Raw genomic sequence first — 11,690 nt, 5'->3', positions numbered from 1 at the left:
CTCTCATGAAGAGATCAACAGTAGCAATGCAGAGAACAAGAAAAAGTGCCCTTGTGAATTCTTTTCATTTTTTTTTACATTAGCCACCAGGGAGACTATTCCCAGGTTCTTGGGTTTGGAATCTGGCTGATTGTCTTGCTGGTCTTAGAAGATATTGCTTCTAATGACTATCTTCATAGCAGCTATGGAGCTTTGGGACATCACGCTCATGGTGAGTTGTTTTGCTCTTAAGACATTTTAACTGCCATTGGCTCCACATCAAAAAGGAGCTGTCAGTAAGATGCTTGAGACAATAGTGGCATCAATGGCACCAGAGGGAAAATGGCCTATTCGGAGTGAGGTTCTGAAAATCAACTTAATACTTCAGTGATTCTGTGAGACTGGTGAGCCACATAAGCTAGTATGAGCCATTTAGGCTGGCATGAACTCTCTAGGCCCTCTGGCAAAAATCTTTGTCAGCCCTGTCACTGCAGATGGCAAAGATTTTCGAGGGAATATCTATGTAGAATGCTGTCTTCTTTCTTTTCTCCTGATATTGACCAAATTCCTGAACCAATGCACCCCAGAAGCATTGGCAAAAATAACAAACACGAGAAAAGGGATTTTAACGAAGTCACATGCACATTTTGGATTTTAATCTGATTTCTTTCTAAAAAATATTTCAACCAGAGTTGCTTAAAATTTGTAGATAATATATTCATGTTATTTTTTTCTCCTGTCACCTGAAACATTTATCTCACATAAACATTTGCATTTTGAATTCACTTGATATAAGCATACTTGTATTTTGGAAGAATTCAGTACTAAGTAGACTTCATTCCTGTTGCAAATTCAACCCAGCTTGCTCAATAGCCCAGGAAGCTCTATTCAAGGGAGGAACAGAATTAGCCTAAATAAATAAGCTGTAAATAAATAACTTTAACATTCACAAAAATGAAAGGGAAAAGAGATGCAGACTAAAATTTAGAGCAGATTATATTAAACCAAAAAACTACAATAACAACATTTGGCACTGAGGACCTCAAGTGGCCAGCTGCTATAATTCAGTGTAAAGGATCTAAGAGAAACTTAACTTTACCTAAACTAAACAAGAAATCCAACATCCTTGAAGAATAAGAGAGGCTGATCTACTCCAGTCAGTCTCGCTGAAACAAACAAACAAAAAGCAATTGGTACAAGGTAAGCAATTTTCTCAGTGACTACAGTTCCAGCATGACTCTAAGACTGAACCATATGACCTCAGCTGAATTACCTCAACTGCAAAAAGTACTACTTGTTTCTTTCAGAATGGGCCTTTATAGCACCGAATCATCTCTGGCGATGAATATGTTCTGAAACAGCTGTCCCCCTCTTCTAATTCAAATTTATCATTTTCAGCAAACCATCTACAATGATGTTTCAACCACCTTCAAACCCAGGATAATGCATTCCTATTTAGAAGGGCTAAAATGAGTGTCAATAAAAAACTAAAGAGTGTTTCTTTGCTGTTTAGAACTGGTTTCTTGCAAATATGCTGACAGAATTTATATGGGCAGTCAAGGAGGACCATGGACGTGGTGGAAAGATGTGCAAAACAAGTTTTCCTCTTCTTAAAGTCCACATTATGTGGCAATATTTATATTACAGAACAGATTATTTTCTTCTTTCTTGCTGCTTGGCTAAAAGAACACTTCTTTGGATAAAGGGATAGTTTGGCACCATGAACTAGCTGCATCTCTTGGAAGGACTTGATCACAAGTGCAAAACATTGTACTTCCTCAAAAGTAAATATACAGTGATGATCAAGAAAACATCTTGAATTTGGGGCAAAACATGTTGTTGTTGTTGTTTTTTAAAGACAAATAAAGTTAAATAAAAGTCTCTCTTGAATAGCAAGTGGTTAAACACTGAAAAGGGAAAGCCAAATTTCACTATATTTCATCACACCAGAGTCAAAATGCTGCATTTCCACAGGAAGCTTTGCATGAATTTGACCAAAACATAAAAACTGGAGTTCACAGACCATGTTATTATATGAGACACAATGCTGGTATACAAATGATTAAGAAATTCTGCCCCTGCTTTCAGAGTCTAAAGAAAAAGAAGAAGAAAAAATTCTGACAGAATTAAGGGCCCACATATATGGGGAATGATATGCAAAATATTCATTTAACCAAGAGTTGTATTTAGATGAAAGAAATTAGGTCTAAATCTCTGCTTGGAAGTGCTAGCCTCATTGCTACCCTCTGTATAATAATTATTGTGAGGTGAGATATGGTTATAGAAGGACAAGAAGAGCAGAAACCAAATTAGACAAGATTGTCCAACTCAACAGGATCATATCTTGGCATCTGAGGTGGAACACTGATATGGCTCCTCCACCTCCATTACCAAAGCAAAGATACAAGAGTAAATCCATTTAACAGAACACTTTTTGCTTTAACAATTTCACAATCTGTTACCTGAAACCACCACCCTCTAACATTGTCTAGTTAGAGAACTGTATTTGAAATTAAACCTTTCTTTTCGTCCACATGGCCACAGTGCAGCTAAAGTGGCTCAGTGAAACATCCTGTGCCAGTACATCAATACTCAATGTCAAGACAGCATAGAGGAAAAAACCCTGTGTAGCCAACAGCAGAATTCTTAATGACTCAAAAGCCAAGTATCACACCATATAATTTCTATTCATGCAGTTTAGAAACAAACACACAATCATCTGTCTTTTTTTTTAAAAGAACAGTTTCTAAATTATGTGTTCAAGGGACAATGTCAAGTAGCTGAATGTAAACATTTGGTACACACTGAATAAATCATGTTGTCTGGGGAAATGAGCATTCAAATCTGAATAGAGAATCTGAGGATTGCTGCGTTCCACGAAATCTTTTTTCAAATAGTAACATCATCTGAAAGTCCAACAGGCTGTATGAAATTAGTCAGCTCTTCCCAACATCAGAAATTCCTTCTGTAAAGGGAAGGAATGCTTTTATTTGATATGAAGTACCAGTCCTGTTTGTTAGCTTGTTTTTTGTGAAGTTTCAATCTATTTTTAATATATATAATAGGTGCACTGTAGGGAAAAATGCACCATGCAAACCTAAAGGCTTGAAGAGAGGTTAATGCAAGAAATATTACTTTCATCCAGTCATCCTCCATGACTAACATGGTAATATTGTGAGTCTACAAATTGTGAGCACCATAGCAGCAATGGATCCAAAATGGTTAAGAGTGGGTTATATCTACAGTGTTGTTAGTCCAATAGCTTGCCTTGAAAGGAACAAATCCCCAGATATAGATAATCTGCCTTCTATGAAGTTCACGGTCTCATCCATATTAGTTTGCAATTGATCTTTTCCCTGAAACATCAGAGTTCAGAATTGTTTCCAAATACAGGATGCTGTCTGGAAATAGAGGAACTGTATATACCGGTGGTCAATATATCGATATTTGCCTTCTGCATGTCATCATGTAAACTGAGGCACACAATAAAGTAAAATTGCACAGACAGTCAGAACTGAGGGGGTCAACCAAAGCAGTTTAAAACCAACAGCAACCCCAGTTTCAAACCCGTGTGCCTTTAAAACTATCAGGAATACTCCTGGCAGGTTTTTGTGGGACCAGGCATACCAATACCAGTGTTTCACTATTAAACATGGCCAGGGCAGTGTTCAGAAAGGCTGGTAAAAGAGGAGAGGAAAACAGACAAGAGATGTTTTTGGTCCTAAACAAGGATGAAGACTCAAAGAGAGAGCAAGATGGCCGGACTTCCTGCAGAAGTCAGGAAGGTCTCCAGTTGGCAGAGACAAGAGATAAGACAAGGGAGTCTGGCATTTTCCTTGTGGAGGAAAGTAAAATGCTGCTCTGGTGGCTCACTTTAAGGTGTCATCGGCATTTTTGAACATGAGGATGGCATTGTAAATTTTCAGTGCTGGACCAAGTTTGACACTCATGATCTTCACAATGTCAGTCTGAGTTAGCAAAAGAAATGCCTCACCATCAATCATCTGTGAAAAAAGAGAAATTTTGAAGATGTCAGTTGTTTCTCATTCATATTTATGAGTTATCCAAAAAGCAAGCTATCTCCATTCAATAGTTATTCTAGCAAATAAATAAAATAAAACTCTTAAAACAGTGTATAAGATCTTAGCTTCAAACTAACATTTGGAGGCATCAGCACATTCTGGTCTATTTAGCCTGATCAATAGTTAAATGTTGTGGGACATGTATGGTAGTACAATATTAATATCCATTCCTCAAAAGTTGAAACTGGAATACTCTGGGTAAAATAGACCTGCATTTCCAAGAACTAAGCAAGCTATGGCTGTTTGCTGAACCACTCCACCAAAAATAGATGTGACTCAGAAATCAATAGAGTTCCTATGTATTCCAACTAGTGAAAATGAAAAGAGACTGACATACTGCTTGCCTTAAACTGTTCTCCTTAAATCAGAAATGAATTATTTCTCTTCAAATCTGTGGAATTTCTCAGTTGCAGTGAAGTGTATAAGCATACTTTGACCTTTGCTTGCCACCACCAATATTTTAAACCATAGTTGTAGCTGGTACCTCTATTTTACATGTGATATGAAATACCATCACCTGGAAACATCCAAACCATCAACAAGGTTTTATTAAAGGAATTGCTATTTTACATAAGAGTATTAAAGGTCAGAATCTTCCAGCTGACGAAACACTTTGACTGCCTTGAAGGAGAAAGACTCTTATTGCTATAAGCCTTGCAAATACTTCTCTTTTCAACCCAAGAATGTGCAAAATAAAGTCAGCCAAACTGAAATTCCTATTCAGTAACTTCTATCTATCATTTAAACCAAGAGATGAACACTCTGGTGAATTCACCTGTTAGTAAAACATGTTCAGAGTCCTGTATGTTTACAAGTAAAAATATGGAATACTTGACAAACACTTTCAATTTGTTCCAGTCATACCATACTATTCCCATGTTCTGTGACTTTTTCTGCTGAATGGTAGGAGAAAACAAAAAGAAAATTATGTATTGAACAGGTTGAAGTAGTAGTTATAAGCCATAACCGCTGCATAATTTTCTTTCTATTCTCTCTCACCACCCAGTAAAAAAAAAACCCCACAGGACATGCAAACAGTATGGCATGGTTGACACAAGCTGAAAATATTTGGTACTTGTGAAGTATTATGTAATTTTACTTGGTTGAATTATCATTGATACTGGTTCCTAGGAAAGCCAGAGCATTAAAAGTCTATTATAATTACTTTCCCAACCAAATTTTTCAACTAAAACAAACACACACACCCAGTATGCCCAAAATATCTGGAGAACATCAACTTTGAGAAGGTTGTGATAATTCATAAGCAGCAAGTGCCTCTGGAATTTCCACTCCATGAGACTATGACCCATGTCCTTACCTCATCTTTGAAGAGTTTTGCTTGGTCCTCACAACCCGTCAATGTTTGTACAAAGTTAAACACCTTTAAAAAAGAAAAATTGATTCGGAAAAGAAGCCAGATATAGAGGTATAGTAATCTTCAGGGGAGAATTGGAAGATGAAGGAAAGGTAGGCAATTATCTTCTATATTTTTCCCATGACATGTAGCTTTTGCCTCAGAGCCCATGTTCATGGACTTTTTATAAAGTGCTAAGTGTCCCTCTGTGACATATATTAGACAGCTGGAGGTACTTAAAACGATGCCACTTGTATTGGTGTTGGATGCTGGACAGGAAGTATCTAAAAACACGATATTCGAATTCTGCTATATTAGAAGTATCCATCTTGCATTCTAGAGCACAGTTAGATGAGGCCAGGAACTGATAGTAACTGTCTCCTGTAAAAGGATATAATGAGCAGATAGTTTTGAAAATAAATCTGGTTGACCAAAAACTTTCTCATAAACTGTGTGAATGGCATTTTAAAGACATTTTCAAGATGTGCTTTGATTAAAAACCTAATGCTGTTATTGACCAGCTCACAGCAGAATTACTGTGAGCTGGACATCTTGAGGTCTGGTATGGACAAATGGAAAGGTACCTAAATGTCAGTGCATTCACTTATGTCCCAAAAGTTGTGTAGCTACAGAGACCTGGTGTGGCAGAAGTGTAGTCAGGGGCATGCTGTGTCTTTAAAGGCCTATCACTGAGTTTGTTTTGTTTATTCTTCTTGCTTTTACATATTCTTACCTCATCAGTGGTCCATTTGGCCACAGTGGATGCTGTGATCCCCGCCACACCTGGCAGGAGCTTACAGTGCTGTTCCCAACAAAGAGACAAGGAACGGTCTGGGTGTGCTGACAAAGCTGACATGAAGAGGGACTGGTGCATGTTGTCTGAAGAAATGGCTGATAATGGCATTAAAAACAAGACCAGATGTGATTATAAAAAAGAAAGAAAATAGAATTTGCAGTAGTTCTCAAGCTTTATTCCCCTAGTTTCCAGGATTTCTGACCACTGGCCAGTTGGCTGGGCTTCTTGAAGTTCAAAGATCAGGAAAGTCAAAAGTTAAGAAGCACTGACCTAAATAATAGGCAAAGCTAGGAAGAGACACAGATTTACACAGGTTTGTGTAAATTAGTGCCCTCCGGCTGTAGGAATGGATCCAGACAATGTGATTAAAATTAAAAGGCTACAACACAAATAGTTAGGAAGAGATGGCTTTAGGCTTTAGGCACAGGGAACTGGGAACAATATTTTTTATTTACTGAAGTGCCAAATAAATGTTCTTCTGAAACCTTCTTCCTCATGAGGTTTGCACTCCCTCAATAGTAATATAAGGCCCCTTCCACACAGCTGTATAAAATCCATACTGAACTGGATTATATGGCAGTATGGACTCCGATAATCCAGTTTAAAGTAGATATTGTGGATTACCTGCCTTGATTTTCTGGGTTATATGGCTGTGAGGAAGGGCCCTGAGTTACATGCCTAATGGAAGTTAATAGGGATGAAGTCCGTAGTAGGCAGATATTTATCTGGCCCACTCACTCCCTTGTCCTCTTAGCTATTAGATGAAGCTGATTATGCTGCAACATTGGGAGAGACCAGATCTTTTTGCTAAGAAACTGATCACTTAGAGGGACTTTCTGATATGAGGCCAGGAGCGTTGCAGTGTCCCATATATGTTCTAAAAGTATCGTAATGGCATCTGCATTTTTCACAGAAACAATGCACCAATCCTTCCCATGTTGTATTTTAGGAAGGCTTTAGTCACTGGTATGATTATTATGCAGAATAAATCCTAGAGACGTTTTGTGAAAACTACCAACCCGAATTTTGATGATGGTATGGTTCAACAAAAATCAGTCCTCTAAAATTGTGCCACAAACATGTCACTTCTAGTTTTGATCTACAATATTTATACTATGCTCTGTATAGTTTTTTAATTTAACTTTTAGATTATTCTTAAAGGACCCTCCTTTTTGGGCATATGAGAAAAATGGAGACAGTATATACTTACTCTGGAAGTCTTCCTGCTGGATTTTCCGATATTTTGGGGGCCGTCCTCTAGAGAAACAAACAGAACGCTCTAACTTCAAACTATGTTTTAAGATAGTGGATTATAGTAGTCCATATGAACTGACCCCCTTGGTTCATACATGTTGGATAAATGGGAGGGAATAATATGAAGTAAGAAACAAGAAAAACAGCTTCAGAGGGGAAAAACATAAAAACACAGAAAAACATACACAGATATTCAAGTTATAAGGTTCCTACCTAGCAAGTTCAAACCAGCAGTCCTGCTCTCCAGGAGAAATAGCAAATGCCTAACCTCCACAAAGCAACCACAAAGAAGGTTCAGCTTGTGTGTTACAGAATATTACAATGACATTTCTCAATGTGATTATCCAGATGTGTTAGAACTACCAGCTGTTCCTTACCTTCCATGGTGTCGGGATTTCTTCCGCTGAGAGAAGCCAATGAGATTTCTCTTTCGAATAGAGTTTTCTGTATCTGAGAGATCAGCCTTCACTCGTCCCTGGTTCTTCTCTGCAAGGGGACACCCTGAGATGCAGTAGTGAGCTGTAAACCTCCCCGTTACATGACCAGAACCATCACAACCAGGTGTTGGGCATTTTCTGGAGATCAGAGATCAGAAAGGAGTTCATTGCTCTGCATGGTTGTCAAAGATCTCACTTGTTTGAAGACCCCACAAAAATAATGACTGAGCCAAAAACATCTTTACTGCATCTTGACAGGTACTTGATCATCCCACCCATTTTCTGGTCTGCAGTAATCAGAAATCATAACAGAATTTTCAACATCCCAGTGAGCTTCATATATGGTTAGCTGTGTTCACCTTCATGTACTGTGCAGGCTTACAACAGTAAATATGATAGCACATATTCCACCAAATGCTACAGCAGTTGTTCCTCAGCTACTGTCCACGGGATCCTAGATACTCTTGGTGAGAACCCACCTGTGAAAGCTGTATTTGGAGCTCTTGGTGGGAGGGAGAGTCTTACAGGCCAATGTTGGGCAGCTCCCATTGGCAGAAGACACTGGCTCCTTTGGTCCTACACAAGAGGAGAAATACTATGTGGATTATCTCAGAGACCACTCAGTTTCCAGGACAATTCTCTATACTACAGGAACTTCCTGCTGTCTAAGCCAGAACTCATTTTTAATCCTTAAAACACAACAACCCTGAATCTTATTGTGGTTTCTCCACATCTCCCAGATCCATCACATTATCATTTTTCAAGCCACTGGCAATAAACTGAAGTAATTGCAAATGCTATGGGTAAAATTAGGGTTGTTCTTTTTAATCATTTTGAAAGGTCCTTATTGATCTTCTGTGGTAAGGATTTCTACAGACTTCATTTAATCAATTCTAATGCTATGAAGAATGAGAGTATTGCATTTTGCATAAACAAATCTAGATGATGTAATCTTTTTAAAAAGAATGTGCTTCTTCATTTACAATCATTCGCTTTCTTAATTTTTTAACATGAGTAACATTAATACAAGAACTTCTCCAAAACCTTTTGTGTAGCCCTCAAATCAAAATTATTTACTATAGCCACAACCTTCTTGAAAGTAAAATTCTATAAACCACCATTTCAATTGTTCCATGGGCCTACAGAGGCTTTACTCATTTAAACATTTTAAGTCAACTTTTGGACTCTATAATTTTGATGAAAAGCCTCAAAAAGTGACCTCTATGTACAAGAAAAGAAGTACAATACACACAATCATAAAATCTTATCAGAGAAATCAAATAAAACAGCAGCAAAACAGCATTAGGTCCACATCATGCCATTAAAACTCAACAAGAACATTCTAAGGGCCCTTCCACACAGCAATATAATCCAAATTTCAAAGCTGCTGCTGCTGCTCAGTCGTTTAGTCGTCTCCGACTCTTCGTGACCTCATGGACCAGTCCACACCAGAGCTCCCTGTCGGCCATCACCGCCCCCAGTTCCTTCAAGGTCAAGCCAGTCACTTCAAGGATACCGTCCATCCATCTTGCCCTTGGTTGGCCTCTCTTCCTTTTTCCTTCCATTTTCCCCAGCATCATGATCTTTTCCAAGCTTTCCTGTCTCCTCATGATGTGGCCAAAATACTTCAGCTTTGCCTCTAATATCCTTCCCTCCAGTGAGCAGCCGGGCATTATTTCCTGGAGGATGGATTGGTTGGATCTTCTTGTGGTCCAAGGCACTCTCAGGATTTTCCTCCAGCACCAGAAAATCCCAATCTGCTTTGAACTGGGTTATCTGAATCCACACTGCCATATATTCCAGTTCAAAGCAGATAATGTGAGATTTTATTCAACTGTGTGGAAAGGGCCTAAAAATGTCAAAACAGCAGTATATTTTTCAAAAGTCCACTTGAAATAAATGGTTTTTAAATGGGCATCAGAAGTTTGAACAGAGGAGGCTATATATTCAGTTTATCTGTTTAGAAGAGACATTCACAAACATTTTTGCCAAAAACCATCTCAGTAACCTTTTTGTCTTTCATCCTTTCATTCTTTAATAAAGGAACCTCTTTTCCCGATTTTATGGACACCAGTAAAAGATATGCAGGTCAAGTCTGCTAAAGACTCAAAAACCAAAGAAAGCCCCAGGCAAAGTTTTTAGGGACATGGATTTCTGTGTCTTCTTTGAGAGCAGGAAATCAAGGAAGAAATCATTCATCCTGTAGGTAATAGCCAAACTAGGAATCTACTAGGTGACCTTGGGCAACATTCACTCAGCCTCAAACGAGGGCAAAGGCAAATGCCTCTGAACATATTTTGCCAGGAAAGTCATCAGAAGTTGGAAACGACTTAAACACAAAATAACAAAGAGAAATTTCTGATTGTATCTGGCCTTGTGTTTCAGAGCCTGTATAAAAGACATCTTAAATAAATAATAATAATAATGAAAAGTATGGATCACATTCTAATTTATAAGGTGATTGACTTGACAATTCTTCTATTAACGTATCTGTGTAACTGAGTTAAAACAAGCCAAATTCCCATATATATAATGATGGTACTTACTGAGCGGAGGTTGTAATGGATGTCCTGTTTTGGAACACCATCCTGCAGGGTGAATATCTGGGTGATCTGAATCAATCCAGAAATCATAGACATGGCTCCAGCCATCAAAGTGGATCTATGGACAGAAATCAGTATGTTGCATAGTGTAATTTACATTCTACAGGTAAATCAGGGGCTACTTTGTGACTCCACTTGTGGGTGGAAAGCATATCTAATTATGTGTGAGTTCTATTGCACTCATGTCTTGCTTTCAAGCTTTCCATAGGCATTAGGCATTGCCCAAGTAATTTTACATTTTTCTTTGTAACTGTAATGTTAGTAATATGCTTTGAAACCATCTTTTTGAAATGCTGAATTATATACTCAGTACCAAATGTTGTGCCTTTCTGTCACTATCCTGGATGACAGTGAGCTATTGGTGGAACCACTACTGGCAAATGGACAGGGGGAGCACATTATTTATTCAATTTAATTCATTTATGTCACCTTTCTCCCAGAGTGTGAACCAAGATGGTTCACAAAAGAATCAAGTAACTCCCAGCCATAAAATGGTAAACTCACATTCTGTAAAGGCCATATGAGACCTCCCAACTTAGGATCATGAACCACCAATAAATGGTAGACATTCTGAATTGTGTGAGGAGGCTTTTACTCTCCTGGCCTGTTTCATTGACCACTGGAAGAACAGAATGCTGGATTAAATAGATCCTTAGTTGGATCCTGAATGGCTCATGTTCTTAACTGGATGTCTCCCAGATAATTTTCTGTAAACATTTACTATGTGAGCAGCACACAAAAATGGAGAAGCAAAGTGGGGATGATTGAACATCATGGCATAGGCTCCAAGTAGGAGAGAAACCCACTTTTATTCTATAATCTTCTACATCTTCTACACTAGCTGCTCGGATCAGGGTGGGAGTCCTTCGGTCCACTGCCTCCAACCTCATATTGATCAGAAAGCCATGGGGTTGCCTCTGGAATTAGGAGAATGAAGAACAAATAGAATGAATGGCACCAAATATTGCCAATTATTTCCTTACCACCACCATCACCACCCCCTGCCCAGCCCACTTGTTCATTTTGTATTTAAAGAAAGGATTTCCACAGTTTGCTTCTTATTCTTATGTCCAGGGCTTTCCATTCGGTGATCAGATTTACTTTGGTAAATCATTACTTCCAAGGCTTGAGAGTATAACGGCGACACACTGCCTAAAAGAAATATTAACTCTGAAAAGGAATTAA

The 11,690-nt window shown here is 38.3% G+C and overlaps 1 protein-coding gene across 4 annotated transcripts in view; it reads right to left on the bottom strand.

Moving 5' to 3' along the window:
- Nucleotides 1-370: 370 nt before the first annotated feature.
- Nucleotides 371-11,690, bottom strand: part of l3mbtl1 (L3MBTL histone methyl-lysine binding protein 1) — a 51,344-nt gene continuing 40,024 nt past the window's right edge. For all 4 annotated transcript variants that reach the window (XM_008119069.3, XM_008119070.3, XM_008119068.3 and 1 more), the window contains 8 exons: nt 11,312-11,422; nt 10,449-10,563; nt 8,382-8,478; nt 7,843-8,040; nt 7,422-7,468; nt 6,149-6,306; nt 5,380-5,442; nt 371-3,983 (listed from right to left, as the gene is read on the bottom strand). In XM_008119069.3, the coding sequence (XP_008117276.1) occupies nt 3,849-3,983; nt 5,380-5,442; nt 6,149-6,306; nt 7,422-7,468; nt 7,843-8,040; nt 8,382-8,478; nt 10,449-10,563; nt 11,312-11,422 (924 nt within the window). In that variant the 3' untranslated portion in view covers nt 371-3,848. The remainder of the gene's footprint in view (nt 3,984-5,379; nt 5,443-6,148; nt 6,307-7,421; nt 7,469-7,842; nt 8,041-8,381; nt 8,479-10,448; nt 10,564-11,311; nt 11,423-11,690) is intronic.

This window comes from Anolis carolinensis, chromosome 4 (assembly GCF_035594765.1).
Source record: "Anolis carolinensis isolate JA03-04 chromosome 4, rAnoCar3.1.pri, whole genome shotgun sequence".
NCBI lineage: Eukaryota > Metazoa > Chordata > Lepidosauria > Squamata > Dactyloidae > Anolis > Anolis carolinensis.
Note: the sequence above shows the minus strand (reverse complement) of the source record. Positions and strands in the feature narration are given on the sequence as shown.